Consider the following 21,028-nt stretch of genomic DNA (forward strand, 5'->3'; position numbering starts at 1 on the left):
TGTGGCTTTTTTATTCTTTTTTCTTTGTTGTGCTGGTTTGAAAAACAGCTGTCTGCTAAGAAAGGCAGGAGATTCTCTTTGAATGGAGAATGTAAATCCCCTAAATCCAAATTATTATAATTTTGAAATGAAGGGGCTCTCAGGCAAAGATATGGGAATAGGAATAACAGTTCTTTACTAGGAAAATTAAAATAGAAATGCAGTATTACACAGAACAATCCCAAACCCTGCCAGAGTCAGAATCCAAGCTGACACCCGTCAGTCAGTCAGGGTGTTGGCACAGTCCCATTCAATGGTGGCTGCATCCTCCTGCAGGGGCAGATGTGGTTCAGCTGGAGCAGTGCTCCTGGAGAAGGTGCAGTTTCCTCTGAAGCTCCAGGGATGATGTGGAAGGCTCTGGTTTTCCTCTGGAATCCAGTGGCAAAGGCTGCTCTGCTGTTCCAAATCTCAGTTTTTATCTGGGTAGGAAATGTTTGGCTCCTCCCCCTGGCTGGAGCATCTCCCAGTGGGATGATGGAATTTTATCAGTCATGCCCTGGGACTCACTGGCCATGAACAGGAGATATCTCCTGGAGGGAGGATGGGCTGTGGGAAGATAAAGATGATTGCCCAGCTGGTTTAAAGATGGCCCATTAGCAGGAGATATCTCTTGGAGGGAGGATGGGTCCTAGAAAGGATAAACAACAATTTTAAAAAGTTCAGAACTCCCAGGCTTCACGGTTCCAACACAGGGATGCTCCGAGGATTCCTTTCAGAAAAGGAATTTTATGTTTTCCCCTCAGGAAAAATTCTGGTGCAATCCCAGCACTGGCACAAGCAGCCTGGGAAATTCCTTCTTCCCAAAAATCCAATTATTTTGCCAAGCTGAGATCTTTTCAGGTCACAAGGGTTCTTTTGGAAAAACAACAAAGCAGTGGAAAAGAATGAAAAAGTGGGAAAAAAAAATTCTTGCTGTGCCAGGCAGGAATTAAAACATCCCTGGATTGTCAGGGAAATCTCTTATTTTCTTGGAAAAATTTAAAATATTATGATTTGATATGTTTTTTTTGGTCATGGAAATATCAAAGCAAAAACTGATTTAAATTTGGCTTAGTCCATTTTCAAAGCCATTTAAAGTGGAATTAACTTGGGGGCTTTTTAGGACAGAAAATGATGCCCAGCTCCAAATCAAACCAGTTCTGAAAATTTCCTTCTTCAAGGACTGTTTTTCCTGGAAAAAAAAAATCCATGTAACCACGGATTTTTCTCATTATTTTGTTGGGATTTTAGCAGAAAATTCTCATTTTGAGTGTCACATTTCAGCCTGTGGCCTAGTTCAGGAAGGTGAAGCCCATTCGCTGAGCTGGGAGATATTTCTAGCGAAAAATAAAGGTTTTAACTTTCACTTTGTCCTAATTAGAGAAAAATCTGGGTCTGGTTCTGATTCAGAGCCCTCACAATCCTGGTTGGGTTGTTTATTTTTTAAACACCAGATTGGTGAAATTTAGGTAATTCAATTTTGCAAATCCATGGGAGACCAATCCAGCCCTCCTGGAACTCCTGGCTGTGCCAGTTAGGGCGAGATTTAATTAAAACTTCATTTAATTAACTCCAAACCTTTCAGCCCTTCATTTCCAGGGCTCTGGTTCCGCCCAATCCCGATATTCCCGAATGTTTTTCCCTGCTCACCCCGTTGCTCTCCCGCTGTTCCTGAGTGTTTTCCCATGCTCTCCTGGTGTTCCCCTGGGATTTTCCCTCTCCTGGTATTCCCAAGATCTTTTCCCTGCTCACCCTGTGCTTTCCTGGTGTTCCCAAGTTTTTTTCCTGTGCTCTGCTCCTGTTCCTGAGGGATTTTCCCTCTCCCAGTATTCCAAAGTGGTTTTCCCTCCCTCTCCCACTATTCCCGAGTGTTTTTCCCTCTCCCACTATTCCCAAATGTTTTTCCTTCCCTCTCCTGCTATTCCCAAATGTTTTTCCCTCCCTTTCCCAGTATTCCCAAATGTTTTTCCCTTCCTCTCCCACTATTCCCAAGTGTTTTTTTCCTTCCCTCTCCTGCTATTCCCAAATGTTTTTCCCTCCCTTTCCCAGTATTCCCAAATGTTTTTCCCTTCCTCTCCCATTATTCCCAAGTGTTTTTTCCCTTCCTCTCCTGCTATTCCTAAGTGGTTTTTCCTCCCTCTTCCATTATTCCTGAGTGTTTTTCCGTCTCCTGCTATTCCCAAATGTTTTCCCCTTCCTCTACCACTATTCCAAAATATTTTTCCCTTCCTCTCCAGCTATTCCCAAGTGGTTTTCCCTCCCTCTCCTGCTTCTCCTGTGTGTTTTCCCTCCCTCTCCCACTATTCCCAAATGTTTTTCCTTCCCTCTCCCGCTATTCCCGAGTATTTTTCCCTTCCTCTCCCGCTATTCCTGGGTGTTTTTCCCTCTCCTGCTATTCCCAAGTATTTTTCCTTCCCTCTCTTGCTATTCCCGGGTGTTTTTCCCTCTCCCACTATTCCCAGCTGTTTTTCCCTTCCTTTCCCGCTATTCCCAAGTATTTTTCCCGTCCTCTCCCTCTATTCCCGAGTACTTTTCCCTTCCTCTCCTGCTATTCCCGAGTATTTTTCCCTTCCTCTCCCGCTATTCCCGGGTGTTTTTCCCTCTCCTGCTATTCCCGAGTATTTTTCCCGTCCTCTCCCACTATTCCCAGCTGTTTTTCCCGTCCTCTCCCACTATTCCCAAGTGGTTTTTCCCTTCCTCTCCCGCTATTCCCGGGTGTTTTTCCCTCTCCTGCTATTCCCAGGTGTTTTTCCCTCCCCTGCTCATCCCCTGCTCTCCCTCTGGCCTCTCCAGGCGGTTCCTTCAGCGAGGAGACGGAGCAGAAATTCGACCACTTCAGGGGACTCACAAATAACAACGTGCCCGCCCGGTAGAATTCCCACTAATTTAAGGCAGCCAGGACTCCTGCTCCGGCCCTTCCCGAACCACTGCACCCCCAGGACATCGAGCCTCAACCAAACTCTGAATTCCAGGATCATTCCTGAAAAAAAAAAAAAAAAAAAAAATGGAAAAAAAACCGCCTCTCCCTTCCCGGTTTAGGTGCTCAGGCCACCCCTCGGTGCCTCCTGCAATTCCAGCTTCACCATTCCAAAGATTCCTCCTGCACTCAGGTTTGGTGCCAGCCACCCAAAAAGTGCCTTTATCCTTTGCATTATTTGGGAATTTTCCAGCTTTTTTTTTTTTTTTTTTCCCCACTCTCAACGCATCTGTTTGTGCTGCTGCTTCCTGCGCTCGGCTCCTCCTCAGCAGCAAGGGAATACAAGGAAAGGAAAAGAGAAAAAAAGAAAATTAAATGAGGAAAAAAAAAAAAAAAAAGGAAAAAAAGGAAAAAAGGAGCAGCTTTTTGTGAGCAGAACAGTGTAAAGATGAATTTAATACTGCAGTGAAAACGCCTGGATCCAACGGGAGCAAACGCAGAACAGGGAATTTCTCACGGAATTTCACATGGAATTTCATTTCATACAGAATTCCACAGGGAATTTCACATGGAATTTCATTTCATACAGAATTTCAATTCACATGGAATTTCATTTCATACAGAATTTCACACTGAATTTCACAAGGAATTTCATTTCATACGGAATTTCATTTCACATGGAATTTCATTTCACATGGAATTTCATTTCATACAGAATTTCATTTCATATGGAATTTCATTTCATACAGAATTTCACAGGGAATTTCATTTCATAGAGAATTCCACAGGGAATTTCACATGGAATTTTATTTCATACAGAGTTTCATTTCACACTGAATTTCACTTGGAATTTCTCATGGAATTTCATTTCATATGGAATTTCATTTCATACAGAATTTCATTTCATACAGAATTTCACAGGGAATTTCTCATGGAATTTCATTTCATACAGAATTTTATTTCTCATGGAATTTCATTTCACTCGGAATTTCTCATGGAATTTCATCTCACATGGAATTTCACAGGGAATTTCTCATGGAATTTCATCTCAGACGGAATCAAAGCTCCCTGAAGCGACCCCTCAGCACCCAGAACTCTGCAGATTCCCCAGGGATGAGGTTTCAGAGCTGGGAATTCCCATCCCAACAAATGCAGGAATCACCTCCTGACTGGATTTTCCATCTTTTTTTTTTTTTTTTTTTTTTCAAGGATAAATCAGGGTGGGAATCCTGGTGAGAATTCCTGCCTCTCATCCCTGCTCCTGTGAGAATTCCCAGTTTTTCTCCTTTGTTTGTTTCTTTGTTTTTGCTACAGAGCTCCAATAAAAACCTTTTCCCTGGGGAAAAAAAAAAAAAGAAAAAAAAAATTCACTTTAGAAGCCCTTGGTGTATTTCTCCTGACAAATCATAAAGTTTGGGGTTTTTCCCTTTCTTCTAAACCAAAATTATCTGAAATTCCAGCTGATTCCACAGGAATTCCAACTGGCTGCAAACTCCCCCCAGGCCCCACCTCACAGGGATGTTGTGAGGTTTAAAAATGCAGAAATATTTTCAATATTTTTGTCATTTCTCCAGTGGTCCAGAGGGCAGCTGGCAAAGGGTTTTTAACCTCCTGGCAATTGGAAAAATTCAACTTTTTCCTCAGAATTCCAGACTGGAGCACGAGCACAGGAAAATTCTGGAGTTTTTTTTTTTCACCCCTCTAATGAGCAGCTCCCAACAGGGAAGTTCAGGCTCTTGAAACTCTGTAAATAAGGGAAAAAAATCCCCAAAAACTTGGGATTCCCTGCCTGCCAGTTTTCTGGGATATCTGAACAGCAACATTACAACAAACACAGAACAGATTTCTGAACTCCTGCCGTCGCTTAGAATTGAATTTTTGACCAAAATAATTCCAATTTTCTTACTCTTAATGCTTTTTTTTTTTTAAACAAAGCAGGAATAAGGAATAAAGAAACCACCTTATCCCTGCAGGTGCTTTGAATTCCAGCACTTCCCAGAAAAAACCAGAACAAGAAACTTCTCCCATTCCCAACTTTTCCCCCCAAGCTGGTGCTGCCTGCTCTGCATGCATTTAATAGCACAGCCATGCTCATCTTTTTTTTGGTTTTTTTTTTTTTTTTTTTTTTTGGGATTATTCCTCCTGATCCAAGGATTCTGGCTGGAAATCTTCATTCCCTGTGGCCTCCTGCTGCCTGTGCCTCCAGCCCAGGGCGTGGGACACGAGTCTCCTGGCCACTGCTGTGTCCGTCTGCGGCCTCTCTTTTCCCAGCTGGAGGAGTTCTGGGGGAAAAATGGGAAAAATTTATCCAGCTGGGGCTTGGTTCCAGAGAAATTCATTGTTAAATACCCAAAAATCAGCTTTTTTTCTTTTATTTTCCTTGGGTTTTGTTCATTTATCAGCATCGAATTCGTCTGTCTCTGTGAATAAATTGGATTTTTTTTTTTTTTTTTTTTTTTCCCCAGTGGAATTTTGGTCATCATAAAGTTTCAGGTTTCTTGTGCTGTGTGGAAAATTGTTTCCCCCTCATCATCCTCTTCCAGGAATTATTCCTGGCAACATTCCCAACATTTCATCCCTGTGAAAAATCAATTTATCCATTTATCAAAAAAAAAAAATCTTGACCCAATTGAAACTCCTCAAAACCAAAATCTTTTCATTTATCAAAAAAAAAAAAGCTTGATCCCAATTGAAACTCTCCAAAATCCTTGCAAAAAAAGCAAGGAAAAAAAAAATCTGCATTTTAAATTATATCCAAATATTTCAGATAATTTGGGAAGCCCCTTGGTCAGTGCCCTCCTTTTTTTTGGATTGCTGCAATTCCATCTGCAAGGAATAAATCCATCAAAATGTCACCAAGCCCACAAGAATTTGGATTTGGGGATTAATTAATTAATCCTTAATCAATTTGCAGTTATCTACACAGCAAGGGGGGCTTTGCTTGTTTTTCCAGAAGTCTCATTCATTAAAAAAAAATAAAAAAAAAAAAAAGAGACACTGTCAGCTATTTAAAATCCCAATTTGTATTTGGAAAATAATCAACTGAAACTGAATACCAACAGAATTTATGTTTAATTATGATGTTTAATTATTTTAATTTATCCTGATTGAGAAGGGTGAATAAATGAAAAAAACAGATGAAGGGGACATGCAAATAAATCAAATTTTTGGATGTTTCCTTTAACTGAAAACTCAGGAATTTGTCATTGTGTCAGGGTCCCTCTAGAGCATTAAAATTGGAATTTATTGTGACTGGAAAATCCCAGGAATTGTTGGTTCAGAGTCTCTGCTGCTGCTGAAGTTCAAGGCTTTGCTTTCCTGTGGCAACTGGACCTGATCAATCAGATTGAAAGGCAATGAAATCAATCAATAATCAATCAATCAATCAATGGTAATCAATCAACTGATGTTCACGGCTCAGCTTCACCATTTCTCCTTCCTGAATAAAATTCTGCCAACCACGAGATTGGGTTTGTCTCCTTTGGATTGTGCAGGGGGAGAGGGAAGAGAAAATTCCTGGGAAATTTGATGGCTTTGCTTCCAAAATTCCCAGTTCCAGAAAATCCCAATTCTAAAAAATCCCAATTCCAAAAAATCCCAGTTCCAAAAAACCCTGATTCAAAAAAATCCCAATTCCAAAAATTCTCAGTTCCAGAAAATCCCAATTCCAAAAAATCCCACTTCCAAAAAACCCCAATTCAAAAAATTCCCAGTTCCAAGAAATCCTATTTCTAAAAAATCCTAATTCCAAAAAACCCCAATTCAAAAAAATCCCAATTCCAAAAAATACCAATTCTAAAAAAATCCCAATTCTAAATAACCCCGATTCAAAAAAATCCCACTTCCAAAAAACCCCAATTCCAAAAATTCCCAGTTCCAAGAAATCCTATTTCTAAAAAATCCTAATTCCAAAAAACCCCAATTCAAAAAAATCCCAATTCCAAAAATTCCCCGTTCCAGAAAATCCCAATTCCAAAAAATCCCAATTCTAAAAAAATCCCAATTCCAAATATTCCCAGTTCCAGAAAATCCCAATTCCAAAAAATCCCAATTCTAAAAAAATCCCAGTTCTAAAAAATCCCAATTCTAAAAAAATCTCAATTGTAAAAAATCCCAATTCCAAAAAATCCCAGTTCCAAGAAATCCCACTTCCAAAAAATCCCAATTCCAAAAAAAATCCCAATTCTAAAAAATCCCAATTCCAAGAAATCCCAATTCTAAAAAAAATCCCAATTCTAAAAAAAATCCCAATTCTAAAAAATCTCAATTCCAAAAAATCCCAATTCCAAAAATTCCCAGTTCCCAGAAATCCCAATTCCAAAAAATCCTAATTGCAAAAAATCCCAGTTCCAAATATTCCCAGTTCCAAAAAATCCCAATTCTAAAATATCCCAATTCCAAAATATCCCAATTCCAAAATATCCCAATTAAAAAAAATCCTAATTCCAAAAATATCCCAATTCTAAAAGATCCCAAGTCCAATTCCAAAAAATCCCAATTCCAAAAAATCCCAGTTCTAAAAAATCCCAATTCTAAAAAATCCCGATTCCAAAAAATCCCAATTTAAAATATCCCAATTTAAAAAAATCCTATTTCCAGAAAATCCTAATTCCAAAAATATCCCAATTCCAAAAAATCCCAGTTCTAAAAAAAATCCCAAAGAAATTCAGGGATGGATTTAGGAAATTGAAGAATTCAGGGATGGATTTAAAATCAAATTCAGGGATGGATTTAGGAAATAAAAAAAATTCAGAAATGGATTTAAAATCAAATTTAGGGATGGATTTAGGAAATCAAAGTAATTCAGGGATGGATTTAGGGAATCAAATTCAGAGATGGATTTAGGGAATTGAAGAAATTCAGAGATGGATTTAAGAAATGGAAGGATTCAGAGATGGATTTAGGAAATAAAAAAATTCAGTAATGGATTTAAAATCAAATTCAGGGATGGATTTAGGGAATGGAAGGATTCAGGGATGGATTTAGGGAATCAAATTCAGAGATGGATTTAGGAAATTAAATTCAGGGATGGATTTAAAGAATGAAATTCAGGGATGGATTTAGGAAATGGAAGGACTCAGGGATGGATTTAGGGAATTGAAGGATTCAGGGATGGATTTAGGAAATTAAATTCAGGGATGGATTTAGGGAATTGAAGAAATTCAGAGATGGATTTAAAATCAAATTCAGGGATGGATTTAGGGAATTGAAGGATTCAAGGATGGATTTAGGGAATCAAATTCAGGGATGGATTTAGGAAATTAAATTCAGGGATGGATTTAAAATTAAATTCAGAGATGGATTTAGGAAATTAAATTCAGGGATGGATTTAAAGAATTAAAGGATTCAGGGATGGATTTAGGAAATAAAAAAATTCAGAAATGGATTTAAAATCAAATTCAGGGATGGATTTAGGAATGGAAATTCAGGGATGGATTTAGGAAATCGAAGGATTCAGGGATGGATTTAGGAAATTAAATTCAGGGATGGATTTAAAATTAAATTCAGGGATGGATTTAGGAAATCAAAGATATTCAGGGATGGATTTAGGGAATTGAAGAAATTCAGAGATGGATTTAAGAAATGGAAGGATTCAGAGATGGATTTAGGAAATAAAAAAATTCAGAAATGGATTTAAAATCGAATTCAGGGATGGATTTAGGGAATGGAAGGACTCAGGGATGGATTTAGGGAATTGAAGGATTCAGGGATGGATTTAGGAAATTAAATTCAGGGATGGATTTAGGAAATTGAAGGATTCAGGGATGGATTTAGGAAATTAAATTCAGGGATGGATTTAGGGAATGGAAGAAATTCAGAGATGGATTTAAAATCAAATTCAAGGATGGATTTAGGGAATGGAAGGATTCAGGGATGGATTTAGGGAATTACATTCAGGGATGGATTTAAAGAATTAAATTCAGGGATGGATTTAAAGAATTAAATTCAGGGATGGATTTAGGGAATGGAAGGACTCAGGGATGGATTTAGGGAATTAAATTCAGGGATGGATTTAAAGAATTAAATTCAGGGATGGATTTAGGGAATTAAATTCAGGGATGGATTTAGGGAATTAAATTCAGGGATGGATTTAGGGAATGGAAGGACTCAGGGATGGATTTAGGAAATTAAATTCAGGGATGGATTTAGGAAATTGAAGGATTCAGGGATGGATTTAGGGAATGGAAGGACTCAGGGATGGATTTAGGAAATTAAATTCAGGGATGGATTTAGGAAATTGAAGGATTCAGGGATGGATTTAGGGAATGGAAGGACTCAGGGATGGATTTAGGGATAAATTCAGGGATGGATTTAGGGATGAATTCAGGGATGGATTTAGGGAATGAATTCAGGGATGGATTTAGGGAATGAATTCAGGGGCTCTGTCTCACTGGGTCTCTGCAGGGCCTTGGCCTTGCCCTGTTTGCTCGCGTGGATCAGGGGCCGGATCTTCAGGCAGGGGTAACGCCGGCCCAGGGCCTGGGAGGCTGCAAGGAACACAAAGTGTTGGAATTAACCCCAAAAAAAATCAAATTATGGTGCAAGAACCCTCAGAAATCCCAGCTCAAGGTTTGGGTTAAAGCTGCTAAAGTCGTGGTGGGCACATCAGGAAGAATCCCCAAAAAAATAGGAAAAATATTTTATTTTAATTTTTTTTTTAATAATCTTGGATTTTTTTAAAAGAATCTTTGGGATTTTACAGGAAATCCCAAATAAAAGAGTTGGGATACAGGAGGGTGGAAACCCCTCTGATCTGAATTTAGGTTTTTGTCCCCTACCAAAAAAAAAAAAAAAAAAAAAAAAAAAACCAAAAAAAAGGGGGAAAAAAAGTGAAAAAACATTATTATTATTATTATAATATTTTAATTGTTTTTGGTGCACTTGTGTGCAATCTTTAAATTATAAATTATAAATAAATAAATAAATAAATAAATAAATATACAATTAATAATGATAATAATAATAATCACTATTTTTATTACTACAATTATTACTATGATTATTATTATTACTATTATTTATTTATTTATTTATGTATAATTTATAATTTAAAGATGGCACACAAGTGCACCCAAAACAATTAAAAATCCCATCCCAGAATTTCCAGCTTCTCCAAACCTTTCCAGGATGGAAAGGAAGTGGAAAAAAAAAAAAATAAAAAAAATAAAATAGGATGAGCCCAAGAAAATCCCAGTACAAACCAGTTCAAACCAGTCCCACCTGTGGAGGGGCTGGAGAAGATTCCCAGGGCGTGGGTATCATCCACCCACTGGATTTTGAAGCCACTCTCACTGCAAGAAAACAAAAAAAAATTGGAATTAATGGCAAGAAAAACGCAGCCCCAGCAGCCCAGAGGGGTCTCAGTGAATTCTGGGGTTTCCCAAATTTTATTGTTGTTTTAAAGGGGGAAAAAAAAACAGGAAAAGAAGGAAAAAATGACATTAAATTCTATTTTTTTCCCCCAAACCCAACCTCAGATTTAGGGTGTTTCCAGCACTGAAATATTCTTATTTTTGAATATTCACAACAATAAAAACCAAGGGATTTCTGAAGTGGTTTTGGGGTGAAAAATCTCATAAAAACTCAATGGGAATTGGGAATTTTGGAGCAGGAATTCAAAGGTGCAGCACAAAAATTCCAATCCATTGGATCCATCCTTGTCCAGCTTCACTCCCAGAGAGAGGAAAGAGAAATTTGAGGAAGCACAGGAATTATTTAAAATATTATTTTAAAGAATCATTTAAATGTAATTTTTAAAAGTAATTTATTTGGTTTAATAATATAATATAATATAATATAATATAATATAATATAATATAATATAATATAATATAATATAATATAATATAATATAATATAATATAATATAATATAATATAATATAATATAATATAATATAATATAGCATAATATAATATAACATAATATAATATAAATATAAATATAAATATAAATATAAATATAAATATAAATATAAATATAAATATAATATAATATAATATAATATGTATTATAAATTATATATATTATATTTATATAATTATATATTATATAATTTATAGATATTTAATTGAAGGGATTTGTAGAGGGAATTTTCAGGAATTATCCCAAGAAAGGAGGAGGAAAATGGGAAATCTGAGCTGGACCCAGCTCTGCCCCACTGAAGAATTAGTTAAAATATTGTTTTAAATAATAATTTAAATATAATTTTATAATTTATTTGCTTTAATTGAAGGGATCTATAGAGGAAATTTTCCCTGGAGTAAAGCTGGGTTTTAAACCAGGCTTAAACTGCAGCAAAAGTCCCTTTGAGGCACAGAGAGGAGAAGGTAAAAAATTAAAATTCAGGATTTTATTGCCAATCCCTAAAGTAAAGCTGGGCTTTAAACCAGACCTAAAGTGATTTTTCCTGCAGTTTGAGGCACACAAAGCAAGGAAGGTAAAAAATTAAAATTCAGGATTTTTTTCCCAATGCCAGCCTGACTCTGCTCCCAGCTTAAAGGCATAAAAAGGGGGAAAAAAATGAAAAACTAAAATTCAGGAATTTATTGCCAATCCTTGGAGTAAAACTGGGCTTTAAACCAGACCTAAAGGGATTTTTGCAGTAGTTTAAGGCACACAAAGGTGAAAAACTAAAATTCAGAATTTTTTTGCCAATCATTGGAGTAAAGCTGGGCTTTAAACCAGGTTTAAAGTGACTTTTGCTGCAGTTTGAGGCACACAAAGAGAGGAAGGTGAAAAACTAAAATTCAGAATTTTATTGCCAATCCCTGGAATAAAGCGGGGCTTTAAACCAGACCTAAAGTGATTTTTCCTGCCTTTTGAGGCACACAAAGAGAGGAAGGTGAAAAACTAAAATTGAGGATTTTTTTCCAATCCCTGGAGTAAAGCTGGGCTTTAAACCAGACCTAAAGGGATTTTTGCTGCAGTTTGAGGCACAGAGAGGGGAAAAAGTGAAAAACTAAAATTCAGGATTTTTTTCCAATGCCAGCCTGACTCTGCTCCCAGCTTTAAGGCACAGAGAGGGGAAAAAGTGAAAACTAAAATTGAGGATTTTTTTCCAATCCCTGGAGTAAAGCTGGGCTTTAAACCAGACCTAAAGGGATTTTTTTGAGGCACAGAGAGGGGAAAAGTGAAAAACTAAAATTCAGAATTTTATTGCCAATCCCTGGAGTAAAACTGGGCTTTAAACCAGGCTTAAAGTGACTCTTGCTGCCTTTTGAGGTACACAAAGACAGTAAGGTGAAAAACTAAAATTCAGGATTTTTTTGCCAATGCCTGGAGTAAAACTGGGCTTTGAACCAGGCTTAAACTGACGTTTGCTGCAGTTTAAGGCACACAAAGGGGAAAAGTGAAAAAGTAAAATTCAGAATTTTTTTTGCCAATCATTGGAGTAAAGCTGGGCTTTAAACCAGGCTTAAAGTGATTTTTGCTGCAGTTTAAGGCACAGAGAGGGAAAAAGTGAAAAACTAAAATTCAGAATTTTATTGCCAATTCCTGGAGTAAAACTGGGCTTTAAACCAGGCTTAAAGTGACTTTTGCTGCAGTTTGAGGCGCACAAAGGTGAAAAACTAAAATTCAGAATTTTTTTTGCCAATCATTGGAGTAAAACTGGGTTTTAAACCTGGCTTAAAGTGATTTTTGCTGCAGTTTGAGGCACAGAGAGGGGAAAAAGTGAAAAACTAAAATTCAGGATTTTATTGCCAATCATTGGAGTAAAACTGAGTTTTAAACCAGGCATAAAGTGACTTTTCCTGCATTTTGAGGCAGACAAAGGTGAAAAACTAAAATTCAGAATTTTATTGCCAATCATTGGAGTAAAACTGGGCTTTAAACCAGACCTAAAGGGATTTTTTTGAGGCACAGAGAGGGAAAAAGTGAAAAAGTAAAATTCAGGATTTTTTTTGCCAATCATTGGAGTAAAACTGGGCTTTAAACCAGACCTAAAGTGATTTTTGCTGCAGTTTGAGGCACAGAGAGGGAAAAAAGTAAAAAACTAAAATTCAGAATTTTTTTGCCAATCATTGGAGTAAAACTGGGCTTTAAACCAGACCTAAAGGGATTTTTTTGAGGCACAGAGAGGGAAAAAGTGAAAAACTAAAACTGAGGATTTTTTTCCAATCCCTGGAGTAAAGCTGGGCTTTAAACCAGACCTAAAGGGATTTTTTTGAGGCACAGAGAGGGGAAAAGTGAAAAACTAAAATTCAGAATTTTTTTTGCCAACGCCTGGAGTAAAACTGGGCTTTAAACCAGGCTTAAAGTGACTTTTCCTGCATTTTGAGGCACACAAAGAGAGGAAGGAGAAAAATTAGATTCAGGATTTTATTGCCAACGCCTGGAGTAAAACTGGGTTTTAAACCAGGCTTAAACTGACGTTTGCTGCAGTTTAAGGCACACAAAGGGGAAAAGTGAAAAAGTAAAATTCAGAATTTTTTTTGCCAATCATTGGAGTAAAACTGGGCTTTAAACCAGACCTAAAGGGATTTTTTTGAGGCACAGAGAGGGGAAAAGTGAAAAACTAAAATTGAGGATTTTTTTCCAATGCCAGCCTGACTCTGCTCCCAGCTTTAAGACACAGAGAGGGGAAAAAGTGAAAACTAAAATTCAGGATTTTTTTTGCCAATCCCTGGAGTAAAACTGGGCTTTAAACCAGACCTAAAGTGATTTTTCCTGCCTTTTGCGGCACACAAAGAGAGGAAGGTGAAAAACTAAAATTCAGAATTTTATTGCCAATCCCTGGAGTAAAGCTGGGCTTTAAACCAGACCTAAAGGGATTTTTTTGAGGCACAGAGAGGGAAAAAGTGAAAAACTAAAATTCAGAATTTTTTTGCCAATCATTGGAGTAAAGCTGGGCTTTAAACCAGACCTAAAGGGATTTTTTTGAGGCACAGAGAGGGAAAAAGTGAAAAACTAAAATTGAGGATTTTTTTCCAATGCCAGCCTGACTCTGCTCCCAGCTTTAAGGCACAGAGAGGGGGAAAAGTGAAAACTAAAATTCAGAATTTTTTTGCCAATCATTGGAGTAAAGCTGGGCTTTAAACCAGGCTTAAAGTGAATTTTGCTGCAGTTTGAGGCACAGAGAGGGGGAAAAACTGAAAAACTAAAATTCAGAATTTTATTGCCAATTCCTGGAGTAAAACTGGGCTTTAAACCAGACCTAAAGGGATTTTTTTGAGGCACAGAGAGGGGAAAAAGTGAAAAGCTAAAACTGAGGATGTTCCCAGTGCCAGGCTGGTCCCCACTCACTGGAAATCCGAGAAGATCCCCAGCAGGTCCTCGGTGCGCAGGGACGAGGGGAAGTCGTAGATCTCGGTGACGTGGCCCAGCTCCCCCTCGCTGAGCTGGGCCTGCCCCGGGCTGGGACACTCCAGGCTGATCCTCTGGATGCTGATCTCCTTCACCCTCAAATTCCCAACGATCTGGGAATTCAAAATTTAAAATAAATAAAAAAAAAATCCAGAATTCAAAAATAAAAACGAGCCAGGTTTGAGTTTCATCCGCTCCAACCCGACCTCGGCCACTCCAACTCCAAAAGGAGCTGGAATCTCCTCCATTCCTTCCCAAATTTTCACAAATTTTTCCCTCCAATTCTCCCAGGGATCCATTCCTTCCCAAATTTTTCCCTTCAATTCTTCCAGGGATTGATTCGTCCCCAATTTTTTCCCACCAATTCTCCCAGGGACCCAAATTTTCCCCAATTTTTCCCTCCAATTCTCCCAGGAACAAATTCCTTCCCAAATTTTTCCCACCAATCCTCCCAGGGACCCAAATTTTCCCAAAATTTTTCCCTCCAATTCTCCCAGGGACCCAAATTTTCCCCATATTTTTCCCTCCAATTCTCCCAGAGACCAAATCCTTCCCAAATTTTTTCTCCAATCCTCCCAGGGACCCAAATTTTTCCCTCCAATCCTTCCAGGGATTGATTCCTCCCCAATTTTTTCCCTCCAATCCTCCCAGGGACCCAAATTTTCCAAAATTTTTCCCTCCAATTCTCCCAGGGACCCAAATTTTCCCCAATTTTTCCCTCCAATTCTCCCAGGAACCAATTCCTTCCCAAATTTTCCCCAAATTTTTCCCTCCAATCCTCGCAGGGACCCAAATTCCCCCACTTTTCCCTCTCTCACCTCTGCCAGCAGCTCTGCTGTGCACTCCTCCTCCTCGAGGCTGCTCTGCCTCGTCCCCTCTGTGTCCCCTGCAGCCAAATCCAGGCTCCTGCTCAGAGCCTCGGCCACTCCTGAGTGCTCCTTGTCCTCCTCTTCCTCCCTCCTGCCCTGGATCCTCTCAGGATCATCAGCCTGGGCCTCACCTGCCCCTTCCAGAACATTCCCAGGGGGATTTTGCTCCTCCAGCCTGGAGGGATCTGCAGCTGGGGATTTGCTCCTGCTCTGCTCCTCCAGCTGTGCCCAGCTGTGGGAGCTCTCCCCAGGCTCCAGCCCTCTGGAATTCTGGTTTTCCTGGCGCTGGAATTCCGGGATTTCCGCAGGGATGGTGCTGGCATGGCCGGGCTCTGGCTCCTCCTGGGGTGGCAGTTTGTGGGAACAGTCTCTATCCCAATTTTCCTGCTCCCAGGAGTTGCTGCTGTTCCCTGAGGGAGGCACCTTCTCATCACTCAGAGGATGCTCAGAGCTGCCTTTGGCTGCATCCTCCTCCTCCTCCAGCTGCTGCTGCTGCTTCCCTCCATCCTTCCCAGTGGGAATTTTGGGGTTTTCCCCTCCTGGAGCTGCATCCCCCTCGCTGGGGGTCTCCCTCTCCCTCCAATTCTCCTTTTTCCGGGTCCCTTTGGGCACATACAGAGCCTTGTCCTGCCTCCTCCTGGGCGGTCTGGTGATCCTGCCCGAGCCCACCGAGGCTCTGGGGCTCTGGGGGTCCCCAGGGGGGCGCAGCCGGGGCCCCCCCCGGCCCCCCCGGCCCCAAAAACGGGCTTGGGGGTTGGTCCCGGGTTTTTGGTCGCTCGTGGTCTCGGTGGGAAGCCTGGAGGGGGGAGGGGATGGGGAGAGGTGAGCAGGGGGAAGGGCAGGGGGGTGGAAAAAAAGGCAGCAAATTCCTAAAAGGAACATCAAATTGCCAAAGGGAAAAGGAACATCAAATTCCCAAAGGGGAAAGGAGGAAAATCATCAAATTCATACAGGGAAAAGGAGGAGAAGCATCAAATTCCCAAAGGGGAGCATCAAATTCCCAATGGGGAAAGGAACATCAAATTCCCAAAAAGGAGCATCAAATTCCCAAAGGGTAAAGGAGGAAAATTATCAAATTCATACAGGGAAAAGGAGGAGAAACATCAAATTCCTAAAGGAAAAAGGAGCATCAAATTGCCAAAAGGGAAAGGAGCATCAAATTCCCAATGGGGAAAAGGAGGAAAATCATCAAATTCATACAGGGAAAAGGAGGAGAAACATCAAATTCCCAATGGGGAAAGGAGGATCCAACTCCCAAAGGGAAAAGGAACATCAAATTCCCAAAAAGGAGCATCAAATTCCCAAAGGGTAAAGGATGAGAATCATCAAATTCAAAAAGGGAAAAGGAGGAAAATCATCAAATTCATACAGGGAAAAGGAGGAGAAACATCAAATTCCCAATGGGGAAAGGAGTATTAAATTTCCAAAGGGAAAAGGAACATCAAATTCCAAAAGGGGAAAGGAGGAGAAGTGGCAAATTCCCAAAGGGAAAAGGAGGAAAATCATCAAATTCATACAGGGAAAAGGAGGAGAAACATCAAATTCCTAAAGGGAAAAGGAGGAGAAACAGAAAATTCCCAAGGGGAAAAGGAAGAGAAACATCAAATTCCCAAAGAGGAAAAGGAGCATCGAATTCCCACAGGGAAAAGGAGGAGAATCACCAAATTCCTGAAGGGGAAAGGAGGAGAAACATCAAATTCCCAAAAGGAAAAGGAGGAGAAGCAGAAAATTCCCAAAGAGGAAAAGGAGAATCAGGAAATTCCCAAAGAGGAAAAGGAGGAGAATCAGCAAATTCCCAAAGGGAATTAAATCTCCTCTTTAGGGTCTGGGAGGTGCCACTGGTCACGGAGACCTTGACTGGGACACGGTGGCTTGTGATGGATCCAAGGGCTGGGAGAGCTGGGAATTCTCCAGGAGAGGGACTGGGGACATGGGACAGAGAACCAGGACACAGGGAACGGCTCCCACTGCCAGGGTGGGATTTTGGGATGGAATTCCCAGAGGAGCTGTGGCTGCTCCGTCCCTGGAAATGCCCAAGGCCGGGCTGGAGCATGGTGTCCCCAGAAGGTGACAAAGCGTGGCTGGGATGAGTTCTGGCTCCTTCCCAAGGCATTCCATGATCATTGCCAGCCCCCAGCCCAGCTCACCTGACAGCTGAGTGACAAATGACCGTCCTCCTCCTCCAGCCCTCTCCCACTGAGAAGCTGCTCAGAAATTCCATGTTTTCCACGGTGCGGTGGATCAGGTACCTGAGGCGGCTGGACAGGGGTGGGAACAGCAGCACCCTGCAGGGACACAGGATCAGGGCTCACCCACTGCTGGCAGCCTTGGAAAACTCATCCCCAAATCATTCCCAGCACGGGGTTTAAAGCAGATAAAAAGCCAAGCAGGATTTAAAGAGCTCAAATCCCTTCCCAGGCAGGTTTTATATAAATTAGAGTTTGGGGAGCTGGGAATGGCTGAGCTCAATGCCTGGACTCTGATTGCTGCTGTATCCATATGGGAAAGGTGGAAGCAGCAGAAAGCTGATCCTGATCCACTCCCTCCCAGTCTGAGCATGCTCCAGAACTCAGGAACAAAGCAAGAATGGATAAATAAATGGGTAAATCAATGGGTAAATCAATGGGTAAATAAATTGATAAATAAATGGGTAAATAAATGGGTAAATAAATGGATGAATCAATGGATGAATCAATGGATAAATCAATGGATAAATCAATGGATAAATAAATGGGTAAATAAATGGGTAAATAAACGGGTAAATCAATGGGTAAATATACTGATAAATAAATGGATAAATAAATGGGTAAAACAATGCATAAATCAATGGATAAATCAATGGATAAATCAATGGGTAAATCAATGGGTAAATCAATGGGCAAATCAATGGGCAAATCAATGGGCAAATCAATGGGCAAATCAATGGGCAAATCAATGGGCAAATCAATGGATGAATCAATGGATGAATCAATGGGCAAATCAATGGATAAATCAATGGATAAATAAATAGATAAATAAATGGATAAATAAACAGGTAAATAAACGGGTAAATCAATGGGCAAATATACTGATAAATAAATGGGTAAATCAATGGGTAAATCAATGGATAAATAAATAGATAAATAAATGGGTAAATAAATGGGTAAATAAACGGGTAAATCAATGGGTAAATATACTGATAAATAAATGCATAAATAAATAGGTAAATCAATGGATAAATCAATGGGTAAGTCAATGGGTAAATCAATGGATAAATCAATGGATAAATAAATGGGTAAATAAACGGGTAAATAAATGGATAAATCAATGGATAAATCAATGGGGAAATAAACGGATAAATCAATGGATAAATAAACTGATAAATAAATGGATAAATAAACCCCACGTTCAATGTCACTGCTGTCACACAGTTTGTCCCCGAGTGTTCGACAGCCGCACAAGGAATTTCTTTGCCAGATATTTTATTAAAAAAAAAAAAAAAAAAAAAAAAGCACTGAAACAAATATTTAAGGTCATGAGAAGCTGGCAGGGAGCTGAGCCCAGCACGGCCACCCCTGCTCCTGCCCAGCAGCCGCCTCAAGGGCTCCAAAGGTCACTGGCTTGGGAATTGACCCAGCTGATCCCAGGAAAAGCCACCGATGGGCACCAAACTCTGCCTGAACATCCCACAGCACTCTGAGCTCCTGGGGCGGCACAGCCAGACCCACACGCTGCTGCCCGCACCCCAAAGCACGGCGTGAGCACTGACCGCTGGTGCTGCCCCTGCTGCAGGAAACGCTCCAGCTCCCCCGCGATCCTGCCCACGAACTCATCCTCGCCGGGCGACAGGAAAACGCCGTCCATGGAGCACAGGCACACGGGGAGCTGCCGGGGAGGGACACGTGAAGGGACAGGGACAGGGACACACGTGAAGGGACACGGACACGGACACGGACACACGTGAAGGGACACGGACACGGACACGTGAAGGGACACGGACACGGACACGGAGAGACGGGAAGGGACACATGGGAAGGGACACGGACAGGGACAGGGACACACGGGAAGGGACAGGGACAGGGAAAGGGACAGGGACACGGACACGGACACACGGGAAGGGACAGGGATAGGGACACGTGAAGGGACACGGACACGGACACGGAGAGACGGGAAGGGACAGGGAAAGGGATAGGGACACACGGAAAGGGACAGGGATAGGGACAGGGACACGGACACAGACAGGGACACACGGGAAGGGACAGGGAAAGGGATAGGGACAGGGACACGGACAGGGATAGGGATAGAGACAGGGATAGGGACAGGGACACACGTGAAGGGACAGGGACAGGGATAAAAATAGGGACAGGGACACATGTGAAGGGACAGGGACTGGGACACACGTGGTGGGACAGGGACAGGGACAGTGACAGGGATAGAAATAGGGACAGGGACACAATGGTGGGACAGGGACAGACGTGAAGGGACAGGGACAGGGACATACATGAAGGGACAGGGACACGGACAGGGACAGGGACAGACGTGAAGGGACAGGGACACATGTGGTGGGACAGGGACAGTGACAGGGATAGAAATAGGGACAGGGACACATGTGGTGGGACAGGGACAGGGACACGTGAAGGGACAGAGACACAATGGTGGGACAGGGACAGTGACAGAAAGGGATTGGGACAGGGATAGGGATAGAGACAGGGACACAATGGTGGGACAGGGATAGGGACAGGGACACACGTGGAGGGACAGGGACACGTGGTGGGACAGGGATAGGGGCAGGGACACATGTGGAGGGACAGGGACACGTGGTGGGACAGGGACACATGTGGAGGGACAGGGACACACGGACAGGGTCACCTGCAAATCCCCGCCCATGGATACCCAGCACCCCTCACAAATCTCACCCGCCCCCCGTGCTTGGCTCCGTCTGCACCCCGATATCCCCCATCCCCAAATCCCCCAGCCCTGGCCGTCCCCAAATCCCCCAGCCCTAGGCATCCCAAAATCCCCCTTCCCTGCCCACCCCCAGCATCTCCGCACCCCGTTATCCCCCATCCCTGGACCCCCCGAGCCCCCATCCCGCTCTCTGCTCCCCCTTCTCCCAGCGCACCCCCAGCGCCACGTGCTGCCTCCAGCCCCATCATCACCATCATCACCATCATCACCATCACCCCCCGTTATCCCCCATCGCCCCCTCCCCGCAACCCGGACCCCCCGCACCCCCCGCTCCCGCACCCCGCTGTCCCCCCGAGCTCCGGCCGCCCCGGCCGGGGTCCCCCGGATCCTCACCGCAGGCCCGGCCGGGCGGCGGATGCTGGAGCGGCGCCTGCGCCCGGTGCCGGCTCCTCCTTCCCTGTCCCGGCTCCTCCTTCCTGTCCCGGCTCCTCCTTCCCTATCCCGGCTCCTCCTTCTCTGTCCCGGCTCCTCCTTCCCTATCCCGGCTCCTCCTTCCCTATCCCGGCTCCTCCTTCCCTATCCCGGCTCCTCCTTCTCTGCCCCGGCTCCTCCCGCCCGATCCCGGCTCCTCCTTCCCTGTCCCGGCTCCTCCTTCCCTGTCCCGGCTCCTCCTTCTCTGCCCCGGCTCCTCCCGCCCGATCCCGGCTCCTCCTTCCCTGTCCCGGCTCCTCCTTCTCTGTCCCGGCTCCTCCTTCCCTGTCCCGACTCCTCCTTCTCTATCCCGGCTCCTCCCGCCCGATCCCGGCTCCTCCTTCCCTGTCCCGGCTCCTCCTTCCCTGTCCCGGCTCCTCCTTCCCTGTCCCGGCTCCTCCTTCCCTGTCCCGGCTCCTCCTTCCTTGCCCCGGCTCCTCCCGCTCTATCCCGGCTCCTCCTTCCTGTCCCGGCTCCTCCTTCCCTGTCCCGGCTCCTCCCGCTCTATCCCGGCTCCTCCTTCTCTGTCCCGGCTCCTCCTTCTCTGTCCCGACTCCTC

The 21,028-nt window shown here is 42.5% G+C and overlaps 2 protein-coding genes across 6 annotated transcripts in view; one reads left to right on the forward strand and one right to left on the reverse strand.

Annotated features, from left to right (window-relative positions):
• Positions 1-3,333, forward strand: part of LOXL2 (lysyl oxidase like 2) — a 66,470-nt gene extending 63,137 nt beyond the window's left edge. For all 3 annotated transcript variants that reach the window (XM_056508683.1, XM_056508684.1, XM_056508686.1), the window contains one exon: positions 2,812-3,333. In XM_056508683.1, coding sequence (XP_056364658.1) covers positions 2,812-2,891 — 80 coding nt within the window. In that variant the 3' untranslated portion in view covers positions 2,892-3,333. The remainder of the gene's footprint in view (positions 1-2,811) is intronic.
• A 917-nt stretch (positions 3,334-4,250) lies between these two features.
• Positions 4,251-20,481, reverse strand: R3HCC1 (R3H domain and coiled-coil containing 1). 3 transcript variants are annotated; one of them, XM_056508693.1, is made up of 9 exons: positions 20,392-20,481; positions 18,860-18,975; positions 17,259-17,396; positions 15,243-15,907; positions 15,061-15,128; positions 14,183-14,355; positions 10,157-10,227; positions 9,328-9,423; positions 4,251-5,217 (listed from the first exon to the last, which is right to left on the reverse strand). In XM_056508693.1, exons 2-9 carry the CDS (start codon positions 18,952-18,954, stop codon positions 5,069-5,071), a joined length of 1,455 nt encoding a protein of 484 aa, XP_056364668.1. In that variant the 5' UTR covers positions 18,955-18,975; positions 20,392-20,481; the 3' UTR covers positions 4,251-5,068. The 3 variants fall into 3 exon arrangements, with proteins under 3 accessions (XP_056364668.1, XP_056364666.1, XP_056364667.1); XM_056508691.1 differs by having other exon boundaries at positions 15,061-15,907; XM_056508692.1 differs by lacking the exon at positions 4,251-5,217 and adding an exon at positions 5,941-6,268 and having other exon boundaries at positions 15,061-15,907.
• Positions 20,482-21,028: the final 547 nt, after the last annotated feature.

The sequence above is a fragment of the Oenanthe melanoleuca genome, chromosome 22, assembly GCF_029582105.1.
Source record: "Oenanthe melanoleuca isolate GR-GAL-2019-014 chromosome 22, OMel1.0, whole genome shotgun sequence".
NCBI lineage: Eukaryota > Metazoa > Chordata > Aves > Passeriformes > Muscicapidae > Oenanthe > Oenanthe melanoleuca.

Bases quoted from the DNA above. Each gene is read 5' to 3' on its own strand.
- R3HCC1 (XM_056508691.1), bottom strand. From the start codon at position 18,954: ATGGACGGCGTTTTCCTGTCGCCCGGCGAGGATGAGTTCGTGGGCAGG. The intron at 10,228-14,182 runs GTGAGTGGGGAC...GTTTTCTTGCAG, and splicing joins GGGATCTTCTCGGATTTCCA to TGAGAGTGGCTTCAAAATCC. The intron at 9,424-10,156 runs GTGGGACTGGTT...TGTTCCTTGCAG, and splicing joins CTTCTCCAGCCCCTCCACAG to CCTCCCAGGCCCTGGGCCGG.